At 40.0% G+C, this 25,175-nt stretch overlaps 1 protein-coding gene across 1 annotated transcript in view; it reads right to left on the reverse strand.

Annotated features, from left to right (window-relative positions):
* Positions 1 to 7,222: 7,222 nt before the first annotated feature.
* The window catches only part of Ipo11 (importin 11), a 135,367-nt gene continuing 117,414 nt past the window's right edge, over positions 7,223 to 25,175 (reverse strand). The window contains exons 29-30 of the mRNA XM_027401522.2: positions 20,218 to 20,302; positions 7,223 to 8,594 (exon numbers count right to left, since the gene is read on the reverse strand). Of these exons, the coding sequence (XP_027257323.1) occupies positions 8,430 to 8,594; positions 20,218 to 20,302 (250 nt within the window). The 3' untranslated portion in view covers positions 7,223 to 8,429. The remainder of the gene's footprint in view (positions 8,595 to 20,217; positions 20,303 to 25,175) is intronic.

Raw genomic sequence — 25,175 nt, forward strand, 5'->3', positions numbered from 1 at the left:
GGCTGAGAGCCCGGTGGAAATGACCTGCCCCACTTTGAAATGAAAAGCGGATCTGACTTCAGGTGAAAGCTAAGGAGAAAAACCCCTAATGGCTCCCTTGCAACAGCACCCCCACCACCAACCTCCTTCCCAGCCTTTCTTGCTCTAACCCTTGCAATAAAAAATCCCCATGGCAGTTCTAGCCCAAAGGTTTATTTTCTACTTTAAACCACCCTGCCTGGTGGCCGACAGACAGGAATGCTTTAAGCCTCCCCGCACTCATAGCTACTCCAGCGGTTATTTCTTTCCATTCCATTTTTGCCCCACTGGGAAATTAAATGGCATCAAAATCAATGCTTCACTTTAAAGGAAAAGGGGCTGGATGACCAGACACCAACATATTCCCTTCTGGATTAGACACTGTTCAGAAAGTAGCTGGCTAAAGAAATTTCCACAGGCAGGCCCCGATGAGTTGGATGCAGGCATTAGCTGGAGCAAAGGGCAAAAGCTCTGTGTTTCAAATCTTCAGTTAATGAGCAACGCTATGCTTCCTAGGGTAGGAAAGATTTCAAGAGAAAGTGTAAGCAGTGGCTCCCAGTACTGAATTTTGTCCAAGTGCTGCAGACCATAAGCCCCACAGGCCCACAGAAGTGAAAACAGAAATTTGGCTTCAGATGAGTGGCATGGAACTAGGCAGAGCCCAGTATCTGTGGCTAGGGGCAGCTGCTGCATGCTACTCTTAAGGGCACCAGAGCCCTGGGCTTTGGGAGATGTTTGGAACAGAGTGCAGTTTCTTCTTACAGGGTAAAAAGTAACTGTTTTTTGTTTTTTGTTTTTTGTTTTTGTTTTTTTTTTTTTTTGTGTGTGTGTGTGTTTTGTTTTGTTTTGTTGGGTACTAGGGTTTGAACCCATGGCTTTGCAAATGTCACACAAGCTACAGCTTGTGTATACAGCTTGTCTACAGCTAAGCTATATCCCAGCCCTAAAGGTAATTTTAAACTTCTTTTTCAGCAGCTGTCACTACCCAAAGACACTAGGCTCACAGTTTCATGGAAAGAAATGACTACAGTCTCACTGGTTTGCCAGCTGGGAATGCACAGTTTCTCTGCCTGAGACAAAAGACACTGACTGCCCTGGAGCCTGGTGGGCTCCTGCTTTCTAAATACAACCCAAAAGGGATGCTCACTAAGACACCCATGAAGGTGTCACCACAAATACCAATAAGGGCGTTTGGAAAGAAGCCAGCATTTGCATTCATTTCCAGCAGGGTACTGAGTTCTGGTTATATTGCATCAAAACATCTTCACAGAAGAAACACAAGGTATGTGTTGTCTCATGTCTGTAATCCCAGCACCTCAGAAAACTGGGAATCCATCTACCTCAAGACCCAGCTGTGTCACTCTTGGGCATATACCCAAAGGGCACTTGCTCAATTATGTTCATAGCAGCTTTATTCATAACAGTCAAAAGTTGGAAACAACCTAGATGCCCCTCAGAATGGATAAAGTGTGGTACATTTACACAACTGAATATTACTCAGCTGTTAAAAACAATGACATAGTGTGACATTTGCTGGCAAATGGATGGAACTAGGAAAGATCATCCTGAGTGAGGTAATCCAGACCAAGAAAGACAAACATGGTATGCACTAACTTATAAGTGGATATTAGCTGTAAAGTAAAAGATAATCATGTGGCAATCCACAGACCCTGTAAAGCTATGTAACAAGGAGGGCTCAAGGGATTTCCCTGGGAGGGGAAATAGAATAGATTTTGCAGATGGGCTGGGGTGTGTGGGAATGAGAACAGGAGGGATAAAGTGGGGGATAGGATGGAGAGAGTACTGGGAGAGATGACTGGAATTGAAGACATTTGGGGGTTGGTGATGTGGAAACCCTAGTTCAGTATCAACTTTCAGGATTCTATGAAGCTGACCCTAGTGAAGACGCCTAGTAATGGAGGATTCAGAGCCTGAGTCATCCATCTGTAAACAGGCAAGGTTTCCAGCGGTGGAACTGGGATACCAACCCAGCCACAAAACCTTCAATCTGCAATCTATTCTGTCTGCAAGATGTTTTGGGGCGATGGTGGCACAGAACTTGTTATGAGTTGCCAACCAATGACTGGTCTAATTTGAGGCACATGCATGTCATTTCCTAGATGCCCAGGAACCAAAGATTGGATAGCTCAGAGACCTGAGTTTTTGTTGTTTTTTTTTTTAAATCAGTAAAATATTCCTAATGATATTTTTCTATATTCATAGATTGCCACCTAGCCCAATCACCATGAGAGGCTTCCTCCAGCAGGTGATGGGAGCAGATTGCAGAGACCCAAGGTCAAACAGTAGGCAACTCCATGGAGGAGGAGAGGAATGATTGTAGGAGTCAGAAGGGTCAAGAATGCCAGGAGGGCATGGCCCACAGAACCAACTAAGCAGGGCTCATAGGAGCTCACAGAGACTGAAACAGAAACCAGAACCTGCATGGATTTGACTTATGTCCTCTGCATATGTTATTGTTATGTAGCATGGTGTATTCATGGGACTTCTAACAGTGGGAGTAGGGGCTGTCTGATTCTTTTGCCTGCTCCTGGGACCATTTTCCTCCTCCTGGGTTGCCTCATCCAACCCTGGTAAGAGAGGGTTTGTGCCTAGTCTTATTGTAACTTGTTATGCCATGTTTGGTTGATATTTCCAGAAGGTCTGCTCTTTTCTGAAAGGAAATGGAGGGGAAATAGATCTCGGGGAGAGGTGAAGTGGTAAAGGAACTGCAGAGTGGAGGAGAAAGAGGAAATTGGGGTTGGGATGTATTATGTAAAAGTTAAGAACAAGGGGTGGGGTGGCGCACACCTTTAATCCCAGCACTCAGAGAGGCAGAGGCAGGTGGATCTCTGACATATTGGTCAAATGTCATATGCTGTTTGTGCTTGTTGAGAGCAGACTGAGAAAAAGGTGGGCCACCTTGTCTCTGACTTGAGCATATTTGTCTCAAGCATTCTCTAAGATTCCTTGATGTGGGGCACTCTGGCCATACCCTGAGATAAGGAGGAAAGAGAAGAGCAAACATAGCCAAGGATATTAAAAACATGGTGTCCTTGAGGAGAGCAAAAAGGTAAAAAAAAAAAAAAAAAAAAAAAATTCAACGAGTTACTATTTATCCTATAGCATAAAAATGGCTGAGGTGGAGGTCAGCCACTGGGAAACTTACCTGTGGAGGGCGCTCTGCTTTTCAACAGAATCGCTCAATTGGGAGTTCCAGGATGACTCTAGTGATAGGGTTTCCCAGTCATCTCTGCTGGGTTCTAAGCACCCTTCTTGATGTTACTTATGCTCCTTCAACTGGGCTACTCCTACTGTTACTGCTGGATGGACCTACTGTTGGAAGGACCTGATTTGGTGGTGTCATCTATCTGCTACTTGCTATCTGTTCTATTAGTTTTGCTTTGATATCGCTTCAGCTCATTTGAAACTGAAAGTATAGCTATAACAGGGATCATTCTTTTCTAGAGTCTAGACAGAACAGTAGGTCACAAGAAAAGGAGGTTTCAGAGACTTAAGGTTGATGGGGAATGTACTGTGTATGTTTATCTTATTGATTGTTAAATAAAATACTGTTTGGCCAATGAGACAGCAAGTAGACGGGACTAGGAGTCAAAGAGGATTCTGGGAAATGTAGTAGAGAAGTGCTGATCCAGGCAGGAAGTGACATAGCAAGGAGACTCATATTTAAGCAAAGGAGAAACAGGAAGGGCCCCCTTTATCCCCGTTCGCCTCCTCCAGCGGCAAGATGTGAGCCACAGGCAAGGAGGGACGCCAATAAGGCATCCGATAAGTCTTATAAAATATATAGATGTATGATAATTGAGACTGAGCTAACAGATGAGAATCCTAGTCATTGGCCAAGCAGCTTTAAACCTAATACAAATTTCTGTGTATTTATTTGGGCCTAACTCGGGCAGGTGGCTGGCACAGAGCGCACACGTGGCAGTGGGGCGCGGCAGCTTTTGGCAGAAATATTTATCGTAACATAAGGTTGATATGACTTACAACAGGTTAAACATTCCTTTTTCTATAACTCAGTCATGCTATTTTTCTAGGTTTAAATAAAACGGTAGAGCCTTTATAAATAGCCACACTGACTGTGGCAAGAGCTGTGACTCAAAACAGCTGGGAACATGTATGATGGTCATGTAGTCTGTGAAAACTTAAAATGGAGGCCTGGTGTTTATTATTTTAACCACTGTAACATCTATGAACACCATCCAAAATGTGCCTTCTGATGCTATGTGACAAAGTACATACCATTACTAATGTCTTGTCAGAAATCTTCACCTCAATAGGATTATAAGAACACAAGCATAAAATCCCACAATACAGAACATTACACAACTGCCTTAAATCCCTTAAGGACCAACATCAACAAAAAACTATTCTAGATTTAAACAAAGCAGTGAAATGTCATGTAAATAAACACTGAAGGAATTCTGACCCCAAACAAATGGGCGTGATGTAAAAATGCACCACTCAGGAAGTAGAGAACATCGGCATATTACTGGCAATGTAGTTAGTGTCCCTGGATATATGCTAGTGCTGATGGACATGCAGAGGGATGCCATTCCTGAATGGGTGCTGAAGTACGAGGAGTGGAATCTTCTGTGGTGTGCTTTGCTTTCAAATGGTTCGACAAAAATAAATCCATATAAATTGGGCATGATGGTGCATGCCTGTAATTTAGCCCTTGGGAAGTTGAAGCAGGAGTATTGAGTTTGATGCCAGTCTGAATGGCATAGGGAGACCCTGTCTAAAAAACAAAACCAGGAACGGGGGAGGTGACTCAGTGAAATACTTGCCATACAAGCATGAGCACCCTAGTTTGGGTCCCCAGCACCACTGCAAACCCAGATGTGGTCCCACATATTTGTAACCTCAGCACTGGGGTGTGGAGATAGGCAGGCAGGTCCCTGGAGCTTGCTGGTCAGTCAGTGTAGTTGAATTAGTCAGCTCGAGGCTCACAGAGACACCCTGTCTCAAGAAGGTAGACACCAACTGTGAAATTGACCTAGCATCAACATAAAGCTACAATGCATGTGTACACACATACAAAACTCACGTTTGTGTTTATGCATTTATGTATTTGCACTTGGTAATCTAAATAAAAGGTGTCCTGGGATTCATTGTGCTACTTTTAAAAATAAAGTTTCTGTGAATTATTTTCTACAGTTGGTAGAAATTAAAATAAAAATGTTTTCATTGTATTTCTATTTATTTGCAGGGAGGGGGCACAGGATACATATGGGGGTTAACTGAAAACTTGCTGGAGTCCATCTCTTCTTCAGCCACATGGATTTCAGGGATTGAATTTAGGATGCCAGGCTTGGAGCAGGTGCCCTTGCCCACTGAACCATCTTGCTGACCCCCTTTCTTCATTTGCACATATCCCTTGTCTTACTTTCCACTACGGTGCACTACTAGTAGCATTTCTACTAGAGTAACTTTAAAACTTTAGCAGAAGATACCCTTTTGAGGTGAACTTTGTTTTAATTCACACAATTAAGAATTGTGGGGCTACAAAGAGCCACCATTTCAAAAATTGTGTGTGTGTGTGTGTGTGTGTGTGTGTGTGTGTGTGTGTGTGTGTGTGTGTGTGTCTAATTTCAAATGGCTGGGAGTGCAGTGTCAAGGGCTGCCCACTTTCAGTACAGTGCCTCATATGCTATGCAATGCAAGGGCTGGCTTTAGCAGTTACCCACCAGCCCTGGATAGAGCTGGCTTTAGCAGTTACCCACCAGCCCTGGATAGAGCTGGCTTTAGCAGTTACCAGCTAGCCCTGGATAGAGCTGGCTTTAGCAGGGACCAGCCAGCCCTCCGGGATAGGATCAGTTTAATTTGTGTCTAATCCTCATCCTCCAGCCTGCTGCTTCTGAATAAGCACTCCCATCAATAGCACACTTTTTCCTGTCATGTTTGCAACTGCATTCTTACTAGATAGTCTAAGACCGTGAAGGTAGGTAGCCTGCTTTGTCCCAGAAGACTGCAGGCACTGTGACTAGACAATAATGGAACAGGCAAAATAAAAGACCTAAAATGGAACAAGTTTCAAGAGAAAATTATAGAAGTGCATTAGCACTTACTAATGTGGCTTACCTAATATGATTTAGAAGAGAGAGAATAACCAATTCATAGAGAAACTTGGAAACTGTTACTGCTGGTCACATGGGCCTTGGGTTGGGAAAGGTCTCTGGGATATAAAGTAAATTGAAAATGAGTATGTTAGTGGATTAGAAACTATCATTCCTGCTGGGCGTTGGTGGACTTTAATTCCAGCACTCGGGAGGCAGAGGCAGGTGGATCTCTGTGAGTTCCAGGCCAACCTAGTCTCCAGAGCAAGTGCCAGGATAGGCTCCAAAGCTACACAGGGAAACCCTGTCTTGAAAAAACAAAAACAAAAAACAACAACAACAACAAAAAAAACAAAACAAAAACTATCATTCCTACAAAAACTACAGTACAGTAGGGAGACTGGATAACTGTCTCATCAAAATCCGTATGTTGCTACAAAGTGTCAATGGATAGACTCTTGTAAACCAGTAATTACATTATATTTAATTATGCCTAGAGAAACATGCTATAGATGAATACTTTTTCAGAGCTTTTTATAAAACCTATTTTAATTCATGATTTTAAAAGTGAACCACATTCTTCTCTAGAGGGAGGCTTTAAAAGCAGCTGCTCCGTGCCTTGCCTATGCACTGGAACACACTGTCAGGAATGAGAAGGTGATCATTTCCTATGTTGGGTACTAGGAATTTCTAGTGACATGGCTGGGAGAGTGCTTCAAATGAAAATAATTAAGCAAAAGGAAAATGTCCTTATATCTATTTGTGGTTGAGAAACAATGGCAAAGAAACATCACTGTTAAGGAATGCTGTCTTTTTTTTTTTTTTTTAAGATTTTATTTATTTTTTGTGTATGTACTCCTTTATTCCAGAAGAGGGCATCAGATCCCACTGTAAATGGTTATGAGCCACCATGTGGTTGCTGGGAATTAACTCAATGCTGAGCCATCTCTCCAGCCCGGGGAACACTCAGTCTTTACCTGAAGATTTGAAACCTCAAGTGCTGGTAGCATCTTGGGTGGACTGGAACCACAGTGTAAGAGGGACCTTCTTTATCATCCACTGGGCAGTTTTAATGAACTGTTATGTTTTTGTTGTGGAGACAAGAAAAACAGACAAATGAGCCAAAGTTGAGGTATCTTTGGAAAATTTAATTGGACCATATTTTCTTTCTTTGCTGAAAACGTTATGTATCCTTAGACATTATGGGCTTCATAGCTTACAAAGGGTAGTGGTTTCCCACAGTTACATACTGTCCCCAGATTTCTATAGAAAGATAAGACATTTCCAATCTTGCTTTTGAGTTTTTCCTAAAAGATGCTCTAAAGGCTCCTCACAATGGCAAGTAATGCAAAGTAAGGCGTCAATTCTCTCCCTCACACGTTTAGTGCAACAGAGGGATAGGAAGGAAGAAAGAAAGGAAGACTAGTTATGTCAGTGCTAGTACCCTGGGGATTGCTGCTGGGTCCTCTGAGGTGCACCCATGGCACTGAGACACCCCTGCACTGAGGAACCTGAGATGGGTAAATACTGAGCAGCCTGTCATGGCCAATCATGACAGTCACAGCAGAAAGGGGACTTGGAGCTGTCTGGTTCTCGATGCTCACTCACAGGTCTGCTGGCCTTCCCATGTAGCAAAGGAACAGGGCCAGAGCATGACCAGTCTCCCACTTGGCACTACAGTACCACAGGTTCACTTCAGTGGGCCTTACAATGTATGCACTACAAGTAAAGTTAAAAGTGCCTTTACCAATTCCTATATCCAGAAGGCTAGAATGAAAATGAAATCACTCGATTTCTCCTCCAGATGAAAACAGCTCCCTTGTAAGATACTCTGGGTAGTAGGTATCTGTCATGCCGATTCCCTAGTGCACAAACTTAATAGTATCATTTGTGCAGCAGTCTCATTTTTCAAACTTTTTTCATTAGCTTAAAAAAAAATAGGATAAGGCAACCAAATTTAACTAATTCGGGTTGCAGAAAAAACATCTGGAACATCAACCTTCATCTTCTCAAGTGTTAAGAGCTCATGATTAAAATGTAATCAACGAGTTTCTTAACAGGAAACAATGCACCTACTGTTGATAAATGCACCTCTAGTAAACACAGGGCCCCTCATAAATATAAAATTAAATTCTTTTGAGGAATAGTTTTCTGACTTTAATATTTTGGATTTATACTTATTCTTTATATTTTATAGTAAAAATCTATGGTCTTGTTTTCTTTGTATTCCTACACAAATGACTTCATCTCAGCAGGCTCTCACGTACAGATGGCAGGATGGGCTTGTCAGCTTAAATCAGAAGGGGATGGCGGCCACGTGGCGCGTGCGTGCTCTTAGAATCCTTGCAAAAATTCCTGCAGTTGGGTGACAATCTCTGTGTCCACTGTTTCCATAAGAGACTGGAACCCTTGCTCCCCCAGCATCTCCTGCTGGGCCTTCAGTTTCTCGTAGATGAACTGCTGCAGTGACACTGTGTGCACAGGGTCCTTCAGGGCCAGCTGTGGGACAGAGAAGGCAGACAGTGTCAGAGAAGACAGACAAATACTTCCTACGTGCCTCACTGTGGTCTTGTGTAATCTCTCCACAGCAACGAAACTGCTGCCTTCTACCACTCTGAAAGTCTCCTGCAGACAGTTTTCTGGGGCCCTCTGAATGTAAGCTGCTCTGATGTGCCTAGTTTCTCAAGAACTGAGGACACATCCATTTAAAGTGCTAGACTCTAGTGAAAAAGCATCCTACAAGGAAGAGAACCCATTAGTGGGTATCAGTGCAACTGCCCTATCTCCTTAGGGAGATCAGAGACTCCAGTGCAGCAGCTTGCTCATGCCCTCAGGAAGCGAGGAGACACTGTTTATAAGACAACACCATTTAATCTGTGCCTGTGTTTTTAGTGTGTGTGTGGGGGGGAATCAAAATGTGTTTTTCCCCCATCCCCACTATATTATTTGGAAAACAAAAAGAATTAAATGTTTAATTAGTATTTTCTATGCCTGTGGAGTACATACACACATAAGCTACGCATTAGTACTCTTTTTTACCTTTATATTACCACAAATTCTTTCTGAATACATGTTGAGATTTCTAAATTGATTCCACTTTTTTAACCTATTAGACACATGTAAATGCAATCACAGTGTAAACAGTTTTATCTATGACTTTGCTAAATACTCCATCATAAACTTTGTAAGCAGCCTTTCTTTATACTTCAGCTTCTTTTCTTTTGTTTAAAACAGGTCTCAGGCAGCCAAGGTTAGCCTCATACTAGATAATGCAGCTGAAGTTGGCCTTGAACTCCTGCTTCTACCTCCATACATTGTTTTATAGACATATGACACTATGCTCAGAATTTTACTTGTTTTCTTAGGATACCTAGTCCCATCCATTTTAGAAGAATCACTAGGCATCGAAAATTTTATGACTCCTGTTATATACCATCAACTTGTTTTCCCTATGGTTTGTACCAATATAAAAGACAGAACAGTTTTTAGTTGCGAACACTGTGTTGGCACTGATCTCTAAGCACACATGGACAATTAGACTCTACTCTGTAACAATAAGTCTTTCCACCAAGCTGCCTGAGCCCTGCTTTCACATGGGTGCTTTCCTCCAGGCTGCCCAAGTTCCGCCCACTGCCACGTTACAGTCCCAAGTAACACACAGAGATTTACTTATATTAGGTACAAATGCTGCTTGGCCAATGACTAGGATTTCTCATTTGCTAGCTCAGTCTTAATTATCATAAATCTATATATTTTATAAGACTTATCAGATGCCAGCAACATGTAATCCTAACATCTAGGACATAGACACAGGAGGTTCATTATGTCAGTCATCCTTGGCTATACTGCAAGTTCAAGGTTTGCCTAGGTACAAGAGACTATTAGAAGGAGGAAGAAAGGCTGCAGGGGGAGGAGGAAATTTAAACAAACCTCTTTTTTGGAACTTGGGAGTCAGTTCACTTGGTAAAATGAATGCCTTGAAAGCAGGAAGCCCTGAGTTTGGCCCCTGAAGTGCAGGTATACCTACACATGTGTAATGAGCATGTGGAGGCTGGAGGATAACCTTGAGTGTCATCCTCAGGAACACTGTTCACCTCCTTTGAGACAGAACCCCTCATTGGTCTGGAGCTCACCAATTATGCTGGGCTAGCTGGCCCTTAAGCCCCAGACTCTCCTGTCTGTCTTCCCAGCACTGGGTTTGCAAGGATGGCACAATGCCCAGCATTTTCACATGGGTTCTGGAGATAAACCTGGATCCCAGTGCTTGCAATGTAAATGATTTGCTGACTGAGTCATTCTCCTAGCTCCACAAACCACCTTTTCCCCAGCTGCTGAGTTTTAAGACTAATTTAAAACACACAAAAGCTAAGTGAACAGATTCCTTTTGTTTTCAGAGACAGGGTTTAACTATATGCAGCCCAGGCTGGGCTTTGCTCACAGAGCTCCTGCCTTTCGCCTGCTGCTGGTTATAGACCTGAACCACAGGCCTGGCAAGAATCCCTGTTGTTGAAAGAAATTCTGAGAGCCTGCATTCTAATTTTCTGAACAGAATGCAATTTTGTTTATCAAAGAGAGAATCATTTAAGACATGCATCTACAGCTATTAAAGGATTACAAACTCAAGGAGAGTCACTATAGCTTTTAGCAAGTCCCTGTAATGCTTAGTCCAATAGAAAAAACCTTGACTCCTCACATCCATTTCAGCATTCTATCTCTTGTCCAATGTATTTGGGTTAAATTAGCGCAAAAACAACAAACAAACAAACAAACAAAAAACCACCTGTCCTTCTTGGATATGTAACTCAAAGAATGGACATTTTAAAGCATTTTAGATCATTACAGGTGTGTTTTTTAAATTACTATAAACCTCACAAATAGGATTTTCTTAAAGGTCAGTTAAAAACAAGAAATCTGAAACCATACTGTGAACTTTCCATTCTCTGTTACATTAAATCTATTGGTTTATGTTGCCCTTTGAATAAATCTTTTACCCTTGAATGATTTTTTAAACATGGATTTAATACTAGTCATCTACAAAATACAGGCCCACTGAGTTCTGTAAATGTTGAAAACATTTCACTATCAAAATATTCTAAATATCACTGCTGGATACATGTGAAAAATAAGTAGGAAACTATAAGTAGGAAGGACAAAATATATACAATTTCTAAAATTCTAATTTTGCTTGATTGTTCAAATTCAGCAGTAAGCAACATATAGTATTCATTGCTTTTCTTAAGGTGACAGGCTGTCCTTTTAAGAATAATGTATGCCAAATACCCAAGTCTGAATCACTGTGTTTATGTATGTCAACTACTCTTTTGTATTCAAATTATGTTGAACAAAAAAAGGCAAATAAAAAAAGGGGGGGGGGCTAAACTGCCTGGTCCTGGAACTCACTGGTTGGCTAATCTGGCTGGTCCTTAAGCCCATTGGTTGGGTAGCAAGCCCTAAGGAATGTCCCCAGCACTAGGTTTACCATGCCTGGCTCTTTACATGAGTGCTTGAAATAGAACTCAAGTCCTCAAGCTTTTGCAGAGAACTGTCTAAAGAATAGCTGCTCAAGACACATGAGGGGACAAGAATATAATTCAGTGGCAGAGTAATTGCCTAATAATATAAGGCCCTGGGTTCAATACCCAGAATGTGGGGGTGAGGAGTAGGGGGTGAGATGGAAATTCATCCAATAGAATTTCATTAAAGCATTAAAAGAAATGATGCAAATCCAAATTGATATCCAAAGAAATATATTTGCATATTTATACCTAAGAAATACTTAACAGGACAAAACATATAGGGAAATATTACATTATATATATATATGTATTAATATATAGTATGTTAATGTATAATACTATATTACATGTTAGTATATAATATAGTATTTCTAATCTATGAAAAACAAAAGATTATATAATTATACATACAAATAAAATACTGAGAAAGGTACATACCACATTGGTAAAACAGTATTTCATATCTGTAATCATCTTATTTGTGTTTTTTAAGTTAATACAGACCACTTATATTTTAAGTAAAATAACAGCTCCCATATTGAGAGCAATGCTTTGAACTTATTAACTTTTTCTTCCAGTAAAAGCCAGGAGAAAGGTGGCAGAAATAAAGACAGAAAAGGCTACCATGGAGGTAGCCTAGTGTTCTCCGATGTGTTATCTGTGTTCGTGAAAAGACTTTCCTCATGTAGGGTGCCCTTGACCCCGTGTGTTCTTACTGTATCATCAGTCAGTACCACACTGTTGGTCTCCAAGTGAACAGCAGTATTTGAACTCACTGATTAAGGCTTTCAGTAAGTATTAACTAAATAAGGAGGTAACATTAAAACTGCCTCTGGGGGGTTGGTGGCCCACGCCTTTAATCCCAGCACTCGGGAGGCAGAGGCAGGTGGATCTCTGTGAGTTCAAGGCCAGCCTGGTCTACAGAACAAGTGCCAGGATAGGCTCCAAAGCTACAAAGAAACCCTGTCTCGAAAAACCAAAAACAAAACAAAACAAAACAAAACAAAAACATTAAAACTGCCTGCCATACTCAAGAACAATACTGATATCAGCAGACAATAAGTTTTCAGTTTCAACTAAAATAAACAGACAAAATAAAAAACACTTCAGAAGTCACTGCTCTCTTAAACTCAAGGCCATGCTCAACAGCCTTTTCTTTTCCTGTGCCTGTGATTGCCCTTAAGAAGCCTGCTGCGCAGGATCTGGACCTCTATGATCTCAAACTATTTTCTGATTAACATTTTTGTTCCATCAAAGGAAAAATTGCTGTCTCAGGAGGGTGTCTGGTTATCAATTTGTGTCTTTATTACAGCTCAGTCGGATTAGTTGTTCAATTCATTACTTTCTATCTTATTTTAATGCCACTGACAACTCTGCAGTTTTTACAGGCTGAACTAGCTATTCCAATCTTTTTTCTAGGATTTGAGTTAGTCAGTGTCAGTTTAAAGTGCATGTGCACTGCTAGGGATTAAACCCAGAGCCTTGCTCATGCTGTACAGTGCCCTATCACAGGACCTTTGGCTTTCTGAGCTGGCATCACATGTGTAGGTCAGACTGGCCTGGAACTTACAGGCTTCCTGCTTCCACCATGCACCACCAGAGGGATTTTGTTTGTAAGGAAGGCTATGTTAAGTCCACAACTAAGAAGTATTTACTTTTTTTTCTTTTTCTTTTTTTCTTTTTTTTTTTTTTTTTGGTTTTTCGAGACAGGGTTGTATTTACTATTTTTCATAAAGTTAATCTTAGATGAAGTTATACATTCTCAAAGAGCACTCTGTACATTTCAGTATCATCTACATACAATGAACAGTTGGAAGTGTGTGTGTGTGTGTGTGTGTGTGTGTGTGTGTGTGTGTGGTGTGTGTGTGTGTGTGTTTTGGGGGGGTGGGAGGGTTCCAAGACAGAGTTTCTCTGTGTAGCCCTGGCTGTCCTGGAACTCACCGGGTAGACCAGGCTGGCCTTGAACTCTCAAATTTTGGAATTAAAGGTGTGCACCACCATGGCTGGCCACAGTTGGCAAATTTTAATAGGAACAAAAAATGCAGACTCTTAAAAACATAGAAACAAGAAAGACCTCTCTTTAAGAAGATTGGCTTGTTAATCAGGTAATAATAATAAGAGGCATTTTAATACAGTATGAACATTGTTGATCAAATACACTAGCAGACGGGGACTGCAGAAAGGAATACAGTGCAGCAGAGGAAAGACTGTTTATGAAGATGCACACTTTGCACATGTTGACTATTCAAAAATGGACTCATGGGATGAATACAGAAGAAAAATGTTCCAACTGGAAGATGCTACTTGACTGCCATTTAGTGGAGGTCAAAAGAAGCAGTTACACACTACAGCAGGTAGGATTACATGCTGCTTGGCTCAGAGTAAGTACAGAATTATGGAGTGAGAGGATTTAGACTTTTTTTAAAACATGTTTATGTATTCTGAAGAATTTAGACTTTTAATAATCGAGTCTTAAGAAATCTGATTTGATGATGGGTGATAATAAATATATGTGACAACACATAATAATATGTACATACATAAGTATACATATGTATGAAAGTAACAGCAATAGTGCTATACTTGCAGAATGAGAAACAGCAATTTGTACTTATTTCCTAAATGGTTATTTAATATTAAAGCTTAAGAATTCTGTTGTTGGGGCTGGAAAGATAGCTCAGCACTTCCTGCTTTTGCAGAGAACACAAGTGCAGTTCCCAGCACCTACGACAGATAGTCCACAACTATCCTTAACCATTCCAGAGGAGTCTGGCCTCTGGGCACTGCAAACATATGACATACACTTGCACAGACAAAGACACATATACATAAAATATAAATTAAAATCTTTAAATATGAAACTGGGCTGGAGAGATGGCTCAGAGCTTGAGAGTACTGGCTGCTCTCCCAGAGGACACTGTTTATAAAGTGTCAATTCCCAGAATGCACCCTTGTACGTTTCAGGGGAACTGACCTGATACCCTCACAAGGACATACAAGCAGGCAAAACATCAATGTATATAAAAGTTAAAAAGTAAAATATTAAAAAAGAATAAAAAATATGGAAACAGATTTTAAGTAAAAAAATATTCTCTGAGCCAGGCGTTGGTGGCGCACGCCTTTAATCCCAGCACTCAGGAGGCAGAGGCAGGTGGATCTCTGTGAGTTTAAGGCCAGCCTGGTCTACAGAACGAGTATCAGGATAGGCTCCAAAGCTACACAGAGAAATCCTGTCTCGAAAAACAACAACAACAACAACAAATTCTCTGAACTGTTTTAGTAAAAAATTAATATCCCTGTAAATGCAATCAGGGCAACAGTTAAATAAATCAACATATGCTGCAATAAAAGCTTTAAATATGAACAAGAAGGGGGAACACTGCTCCATTGCTGGTGGGAGTGCCAACTCCTACAGCCACTCTGGAAGTCAGTATGGCGACTCCTCAGGAAAATGGGAATGAGCCTACCACAAGATCCAGTAATTCCACTCTTAGGCATACACCCAAAAGAAGCACATTCATATAACAAGGACATCTGTTCAACTGTGTTCACAGCAGCATTGTTTGTAATAGCCAGAACCTGGAAGCAAACTAGATGCCCCTCAACTGAAGAATGGATAGAGAAAATGTGGTACATTACACAATGGAGTACTACTCAGCAGGGGAAAAAAATGGAATCTTGAAATTCGAAGGCAAATGGATAGAGCTAGAAGAAACCACCCTGAGCGAGGTAACCCAATCACAAAAAGACAAACATGGTATGTACTCACTCATATGTGGATTTTAGACATAGAGCAAAGGATTACCAGCCTACAATCCACACTGCCAGATAAGCTAGGAAACAAGGAGGACCCTAAGAGAGACATACATGGTCCCCCAGAGAAGGGGAAAGGGACAAGATCTCCTGAGCAAATAGGGAGCACAGTGGTGGTGGGGGGAACTTGGAGAAAGAGAAGGGGAGAAGTGGAGGGGTGAGGAGGACATGAGGGAGAAGGAAGGTTGAGCCAGGGGAAGAATAGAAGAGAACAAGAAAAGAGATACCATAATAGAAGGAGCCATTATAGTTTTAAAGAGAAATCTGGCACTAGGGAAATGTCCAGAGATCTACAAGGATGACACCAACTAACAATATAAGCAATAGTGGGGAGGCCACCTTAAATGCCCTTTTCTGATAATGAGACTGATGACTACCTTACAAGCTATCCTAGAGACTTCATCCAGTAGCTGATGGAAGCAGAAGCAGACACTCATAGCTGAACACTGAACTCCTGGAATCCAGTCGCAGAGCAGGAGGAGTGATGAGCAAAGGGGTCAAGAACAGGCTGGTGAAACCCACAGAAACAGTTGACCTGAACAAGGGGGAGCTCATGGACACCAGATTGACAGCTGGGAAACCAGCATAGGACCAACCCAGAACCCGATCATGGGTGTCAGTAAGGAGGCCTGGGCAATTTATGGGTAGTAGATCAGTATTTATCCCTAGCATAGGAATGGACTTTGGGAGCCCATTCCACGTAGAAGGATACTCACTCAGCCTAGACACACAGGGGAGGGTCTAGTCCCTGTTCCAAATGGTATGACAGACTTTGAAGATACCCCATTGAAGACCTCACCCTCCCTAGGGAGTAGAAAGGGGATGGGATAAGAGGTTGGTGGGGGACAGGGGAGGAGGGGAGTGAGAGGGAACTGGGATTGACATGTAAAACAAGCTTGTTTCTAATTTAAATTGAAAAATCAGAAAAAAATATAAATGTAAAAAAACAAGAATTATTGACAGTTCCTCTTGGCACTACCTGCTCACAACTATTTCATAGTAATTGATTTATTAAAATCAGGAAAGGTCTACTTAATTGTTTTCTATTAGTAAAGGGATTATGGATATATTATAACTGGTTTTCCCCTATTATCTACAATACCTCAAACTTTATAAAGACTATTTATGTGCCAAAAACTTAAGAAAAAATGACAACTTTCAGCATTTTCCCCATTCTGTTCTCTGACATAGGTTATTGCCAAGTGTCTGTCCTTAAACTCTTGACTCCCCCATTTTTAGCCCCTGAGTGCTGGGAATGTGTAGAATGCCAGGCCCAGCACATTCAGCAAGTTTCAAAGGAAAAATCGGACTATAAGCCATAAAGTAACAAATATGAGTATTCTATGCTAATGACAGAGCATTCAAGCACATTTTTTTTTTTGAAGTTTCATTCAGTGGGTAAGTTTCCGATACTACAGGTAAACAAATCTGAGGCAGGGTCACCTGTGATGCTGCCATGGTTTATCTGAGCACTGTGTAATAATTCATTGTTGTTAGCTAAAGAAGAATTAGAAAACAAAATGTTGTCTTCCATTAGCATTGAAGTGAAAGTTGCTAAGTTTTAAGTAGAGATTGAATACTTTTGTATTCAACAATATACAACAGTGGACCCAATAACTGAAACAGCTACTAATAACCCCTTACTGATTGTAAACCCCAGTGTTGTAGTTTTAGTACTGCAATGCTTGTGACCCAGTAATCTTTATGCAGTGCTCTAACACTGTGTACAAGAACTGCCACACTTCATCTCCCCAAGGATAAGCACCACATTTCATATCTTTACAAAAAGGGTTAGTACAGTATAGTATGATAATTGGACACAGAGACCATAGTCCCCAGTCTTTTATCACAGTATATGTTACAACTGTATCTATTTTATAAGTAGTTACTATTGTTCAATTCTTACTATGTATAATTTAGAAATCAAACAGTTTTAAAACAGACTACATAGGGTTTGGTATTATCCACAGTTCTTAAGCACACACTTGAGGTCTTGGACATATCCCTAGCTGGAGCTAGGCAAGAAAAAGACCAGTCCTGAGATGAACTTTTGGTGCTGGCTCTGCTGATCCTGAAGGCCTGTAAGAGTTCTATGGGAAAGCCACCCGCCTCCCCTTTAGCTACCTCATCTCTAGCTTTCACTATTTGCTAGACCAGTGATAACACATGAATGCCAATAATTGTTTCTGCCTGTTGCTACTTCCTTCTGAGAACATGGCACTTCAATGGTTTTTGAGCTCCTGAAGTCTAACAAGTCATTTCACATATGAAAATTGCAACTCCAAATGCTAACACATTAACAATTCTCACTAGAAAATGGCATGAAATGCACATTTTACTATTAAAGTATACTGGGTAAAGATGAAGCTTGGGTTTTAAATGAAATACTTGAATAACACTTGGCATTTCAAGAATTGTTTTCCTCAAAATGAAAAGAACAGAGAAAAATGCATTAAAATGTTAATTTCCTGAAAGGAAACCTCATTCTATGTATGATAAAATATGGTGACTTCTTGAAAGCCTACAGAGGGCTGCAGGTGAGGGTCAGTAGAGAAGTCCTGGCCTAACGTGCCTGGGGCCTTTTGTTCGATCCCCAACACCACAGACGTTTTAAAAATTAAAAACCACTAAGACACCTATGGAAAACTTGAAACATTAATCTTGCCCTTTTCTGAAGAAAATCCTCAAACAAACAACCAAGGAAACAGACCTTGATCTTTATGGCCCTGAGGCAGTGATATGAGTCAACTCTATTTTCATTTGTATCTTGGTCCTAAGAAGTTACAGCTTTTTCTTCCTAGTAAATAATTTCCTTTAAAAATGTAAAAGAAAACGTGTTGCCTTTTTTTTTTTTTTTAAAAATCACAATTCAAACTCATCTATCAGCAACTGTTTCTCTTTTGCCTTTAAAACAATAACCAAGACACCTCTATATGGTTCTCAAGACTTCTGGTGTTAAAATATTACTGTATAATAATATGATTGAACAAAATTAAACAATTTGTACTTTTAAGCTTAAAGACATGAGTAAAGCTAATTTTTTGGTTTAAAGTTACGAGAAAATTGCCACTATAGTAACAATAGTGTTCATGGTTAAGACATACAATCCCACCTTTAACTGCAAGCCAGTATTTTTTACCAGATCCCTCAGAGTAAAGCACTGAAACTGTTAATAATATATATTAGACAATATATGTTTCCTTCAAGACCACACACTAGAGCAAAGGAATCCTAAATATTATTTATAAAACTATGTTCCTCCAGTATCTTTGAGACAATATTTTACCCACTTTGAAAACAAAATTAGAATGAAAATAATACTACTATATACTATAACTAAATATTAAATTGGAAATGAAACACAGATTTGGGTAATTTAACTTGTTAAGGATATATCCGCCAGATTAAGAAAAATTAACATATGTGGAAGCTAATGGCAGAATATCTATTATTCACTTATAATTCAGAATGTTATAGGGAAAGGCTATTGTTTTGTAGCAATAATGAAATGTGTAATGCCTACAATGTTGGGAATAGGAGGGCAAGAACCAGGAAAGGCCAACAAGTTATGCCAGGGCCCTTTGATTGCTATAAATCAAAGAGAATTCAAGGTCTATCTCAGGGAAGCACCCAGTTTCAAGAGAGCTGTTTCTGGGGATATAGTCATAAACACTATTTATTCAGAAAAAATAAAGAATGGTATTAAGGATTTTTAAAATACATTAAAAATGATTTTAGTGACCGGCCCTGGCAATCAACTAACCCAATTTTTTTTCTGATCTCACAGATGAGGCAAAACAAGTCTAAAAAAGACAAAATAATCTGTTCAAGGTCACATATAACTGCACAAAAAAGGGTTCAAATTTTGGTGTTAAGAATCATTCATTCCTAAGCTAGGAGAGATGGCACAGCTATTAAAGATTACCCCCCTACCCTGACTCCCAAAAAGAAAACAAACAGGAATTATTCTTTAGGAGATGGGTTCTAAGAGTAAAAGGAAATGGACTAACTCAAGCCTGGTTTAAACGAAGGCTATCAGAGCATTGTAGAATTAATCACAGCTCAGGATCAAACCCTTGAAGACGAAAGTAAGGTAACAGAAAGACTGAATAGAATAGCAAGACAAAACTCATGATGAAAGCACACAGTGAGTTCCGGGCTGCCAGCCTTAGTCCCAAATGGTGTTTGTTATATGTTCGCTTGTGCACTATATTGAGTAGATAACATTGCTGCTGTCATTATACAAAAGAAGAAAAAAGGTACAATGAAGACAATACGTACTGAAGCCAGGAGACCAGAGAAGATTCCCAAAGTTTACTGTGTCTATTACATTCACGGTCAAAGTAAATCTTAAAAATTAAAAACAAATTCCAACACAATATATTTCAGAAGTTTCTTAGCCTCCTGTTCTTTATTCTTATCAGATTCTGATACCAAGAATTAATGGCTAGCAGTTAAGACATTTTATAGTGTCTTATGATACAGATCAGAGAAGGGTTATTGTAGAGATAATAACATAATAGGCAAAGAAAACAATCCAGTATGTCTCCTCAAAATAGTTTTTGTCAAAAAAAAAAAAAACTTATGTGATGTTTTTGAATCCTTTTTTTTTTTTTTTAATGAGCAAAACTTCTGCTCTTTTCAGACAGGCATCAATTAGCCCACCCCTATGATCTCCCATAGGGGTGGGTGGCAAAGCTCAGACACTTGGATTCCTCAACAAGTGATGAATGGACAGATTTATAGGTGGACAGACCAACTGATAGAGGTAAATGGTTAGGTTTGTAACTTACCATTTTTTTCCTCTTGTCTTGTTCTGTGGGTGGTTCTTCATCTTCTGTTACTTTTGGTTCTTCATGATGAGACATCAACATACAGCTACAATTTAAAAAAAAAAATCACCAGACTTTAAGTAAAAATTTCTGCACATACTGACAAGTGCTCAAAACTACTGAGAACATGAATCTTCTTTGTTACAAATGAAGAAGAATACATTAGATAAATAAGATTTATATTAAAGGTTTTCTTTTTTTGAGGCTGGGGAGCTGGCTCAGACAGTAATGTTTGCTGCCTAAGCATGAGAACCTGATTTTGATCCCTGAATTCATGCAAAAAAGCTGGGCACAGCAGCACACATGTAAACCCAGCACTAGGTAGGTGGTGACAGAGGGTCCCTGGGCTTGCTAGCCAGCCAGAGTAGCTAAATTGGTGAGTTAGGTTCAGTGAGTAACACTGTCTCAAAACTGAGGTAGAAAGCAATTAGGGAAGACACCTAACATCAACCTCTTGCTTCTACACCCACATGTAAACGCACATACACAAAGAGTTTTCTTAATTACTTATGTAAAAAACAAACAAACAAACAAAACATTTTAAGATAGGTCACAACAAAGGGAATGTGAAACATTTAACTTGGGCATTTAATACAGTAAATTATAAAGAACTTGGGAGAACAAGGTAGGAGGATCAGTATCCCAAGATTAACTGGAGCTACATAAGGGGGGAAAAGCTCAAAATATATACACATGATAAATTTTGAAAAGAATATTTGTGGGAAGCTTTTGAACCAAACATCATCTAAAAGTTGAATAATTTATATCTTTTTAAAACAAAACAAAATAAAAAAACCAACACCAAGACTTACACTTAAACTACTTCCCCAAACTCTTACACATCTGCAGACTACATACACAATGACTTCAACAGAAGCATCATCAAAACACTACTGATGATGGAACAATCTATCTCATGTTCCAAATGAAACTACTGTGCTATGAGAAACTTGTCCCCGGTGGCACCAGTAGCTTCAGGACAGTCAGAAATCATTTTATTTTGATTATCTGCACCACTGCTCCCTGCCATTAGCAGAGGTAATAGAAACAGCTTCCTGTTCAACCAACACTCATTACAGAGAGACAAGAAATGAGTACTATCTAGTGAATCACCACCAATTGAACAAACCCCACAATTTCCTAATTTTGAACAGAAGAACTTAGAAATTTATGAGAGCTATATGTTTCTAATCAATAGACTATGGCAAAGAAGGTTTGGGTTCTCTTAATGTTTTACACCAAATCAAGGGAAAGGATAACTCCAAAGTCAACTACTCTAAAATTAATTTAGGATTTAGTTCAGCTGCTAATATCAGAAATTTATTCAGGCTCACTGTCACAGGAGACTTGGTGGGTGTCCTTCCCCACAATTAAAAATAATGCCTTCTGAGAACACTGCATCTGGTCCAGTGAGTGCACACTTGTGCAGTCCCACAGGAGGCACCTTGAGCTGAAACATCCCGGAAGACCTTGGCCTTCAATTCAATCATGGCCTTCGTCTTTCTGAAGCTGCAATGTTTTTGTCTGCTGAGGTAAGAAAACACATTCTAACAACTCAAATAAAATGAAAGGTCTTAAGAAAGTCTAGATCCCAGTTTGAGTTTCAGAACTGAGTAAGGTATGTTTCCTTCCATTAACCATTTTTAGGTCAACTAGACTTCAATTCAACTATAACAACACATATTGGTATCCATGGGAGCACTTTTTTTTTTTATTTTTATTTTTAGGTTTCAAATTCTTTGGCACCACAAAATGTTAGTTTGCTGCTTCTGCTTCTCTCTCCTGCTTCTCCTCCTCCTCCTCTTTAAAGATTTTTTTTACTTATATGTGAGTATATGCCACATGAGTACAGAGCTGGGAAGGCCAGGAGAGGGTGTCAGATTCACCTGCAACTGGAGTTACATGCAGCTGTGATCTGCCTCACGTGGGTGCTTAGAACTGGACTCAGGCCCTCTGGAAGAACAGCAAGTGCTCTTAACCAAACAGCCATGTCTCCAGGCCTGTTACTTACAAACTAAAAATGTTCTACTCTGCCTTCATTGACACTAAAGGATTTAGCACAATGAAGAATCTGTGTGTGTATCTCCCCTTTCCTTTAATGACCAAAAACTACATAAAGAACAGACTATGTTTACTTTACATTTCTACAAATTATATTCCTTTAGATCTGAAAACGGTGTAAAACTACTTTTTTTTTTCTAACTCCGGATTACTTATTTATGCTATGCAACTTCTCTACCACTAAGCTATGTATATCACCAGCCCCAAAAACAACACAAAATTTTACTGAAAAGCAAAAAGTTGAAACTATCTTCTGAAGAAAAGCTCCAATTGAAAGTGAAATCCCATTTTGTTCACAAAGATTCAAGGAAGGCAGTCACATTTGAATTGAAGTGCAAAGACTAGGTTTCTAATAAGCTAAAATGTATGGAGGCTTTGAATCCAATAATAGTTACAGTAATAAAATACTATCAATAATTGTTTAAAATAATGACTGTCTTGGTGAATACATACAGCCACACCTCCATTACATACCTGAGCAGAAATTACTGAATACTTCTAGGCACTAGGGCGCTATGTCAGAATACTTCTCAACAAAAACTCCAAATGATCAAACACAACTAACAAATGTTGATAAGAAACATCAATTTCTTTAAATCCTTTCTCTTTAGTTTAAGGGGTACCTGCAGTAATATGTTTCAGCAAATCCATAAAAATTCTGTCCTAAGTCATTCTGTTAATTTTCCAATGAGAAAATGATGATACACATACACACACCTAACAAAACACAAATTGCCTCACATAAAACTGAATTGGACACATTATTACGGGACACTTCACATAACCACACTTCTCTTTTTCATTTAATTCTGCTGCTATACTGGAGCTATAACTCAGAGGGGCAAGCATGATAGTCAAGAGCTCAACCACTGGACACTACTCCTACCCTTCATCCTTCTTACAGAACCCGAGTCTGTCCAGCTTCACGCCACTTTCATGCCATCATACACCTAGCTAGATCCAGCCCCAGAGTCAGTGCTCTGCAAAAAAAAAAAAAAAAAATTCATGGCAATCCTATTCCCCTAGTCAATGATGGCTCAATGTTTATGGGATTCTGGTCAATTAGATAAAAGGGACAAAATCTTTGAAATGGTTTCTAGAAAATGTTTTCTTCAATCTTTGGAGAGGAGAGTGTCTGTCACTTGGCACTGTCATATCACCTCTGGAGCTATTTTGTGCCCTACAGAAAACAGCCTGCAGATTAGGCTGATGTGCTGAGGCACAGAATGGAGAGAACCTGGGCCTATGATATTGAAAGGGAAAAACTAATAAAAGTCTAAAACACGGACTCCAATGCCCAAATAGAAAAAACTCTTTAAGCTTCTCTGAGTTCCCAAAAGGCAGCACAACAGACAAGGTTAAATGAAGGTCCACATGACTCAAGGCCTTAGTCCAGATATCACACCCCAGACATTCCTCTAGTCCAAAGAGGATCAGATAGTTATCAATTGTAGAAGTCCCCAGCCCAGGAGACAATTAACAAACTCATTTCCTCTGCAGCATCCTGCTTACTTGCACCTTGCCTGAATTATACAACCATTGTCCTGTCCTGTATAACCACAGAAGTTTTGTAATCTTGGGGCTTCCAGCCTTACAATTTCCCCTTATAAAAACACCCCTCGGTCGAAAGTGGGTACTCCATTTGTTCCTGAATGGGGTCCTTGATGCAGCTGTATCCTTGAGTCAATAAAGAAACCTTTGCCCTAGCCTGGTGTTGGTGGCACACACCTTCAATCCTAGCACCAGGAAGGCAGAGGCAGGCGGATCTCTGTGAGTTCGAGGCCAGCCTGGTCTACAAGAGCTAGTTCCAGGACAGGCTCCAAAGCCACAGAGAGACCCTGTCTCCAGAAAAAAAAAAAAAGAAAAAAGAAAGAAAGAAACCTTTGTCCTTGCATTCAGTGAGTCGTCTCCTTGTTGGCGGGTTCTTTTGGGGTTCCGTAATCTGGGCACAACAATATGTTGGCAAGGTCACCTTAGCTAATGCTGGAGCCACTTGCCTACAAGCATACTGCTGCCAGAGAGAGCCAAGACCTTATTGTTATAGCTGAAGTTCTGTTATAGTTCCTTTTATAAATACCTTATGAAAACATAAAAACAAAACCATTTCCTTCTAGTATACCTATCCCCTTCTAGGGTTTCTTTTTGCACTGACATTTAGCTCATAGCTAAGTCTTCTATCCATGTGTCAACCCCCCCCCCCCCCGCAGCTTTGCTATTTAAATTCCTTTTTCTTATGCACTGTCTCAAATTCTCTTAGGTCCAAATATAAGTAACTAAGTGAATGTAGTATATTAGCAACACAGAAAGCAGAAAATGTGCCAGAAGGAACAGAGAACAGAGGCAAAAGGAAGTCTAGAGGCAGGTTTTCTCAAATAGTCCAAAGCAAAGGGCATGACACATCAAGAAGAGATTTCAAGCCAACCCACAAGTATAAAAGCCAATGGCATATCTAGGGTTTGGTGGGTAATCACGGAAAAGGAGACCAAGCCATGCAAGGCTTGAAGAGTCAGCATAGAATATCATCCAACAACCTGATCTGTTCCTACCTGGGCTTTTAATTTTATGAAGCAGAGGGGCATGGCTGAGGAGGGGGAACCTAGAGAAGCCTCCAAGGAAAACTAAAGACAGAAGTTAGGATAGTAATGATAACTTCAGGATTAGGAAATGGGTTTTATTTCTGGTTATTTTGCTGTTGCTGTTATGTAGTTCCCAGTCTTTTCCCTTCTGAAGGACCATCTGGTGAGGCCAATGAATCAAATGAAGAAAAAAATCATTACAAAAGCCTAAATTTTACTTGTTCGACAGGAAATGAACTCTGTCACTGGGTAGAGCCTGAACATAGGAGACTTCAAAGCTCA

The sequence above is a fragment of the Cricetulus griseus genome, chromosome 2, assembly GCF_003668045.3.
Source record: "Cricetulus griseus strain 17A/GY chromosome 2, alternate assembly CriGri-PICRH-1.0, whole genome shotgun sequence".
NCBI lineage: Eukaryota > Metazoa > Chordata > Mammalia > Rodentia > Cricetidae > Cricetulus > Cricetulus griseus.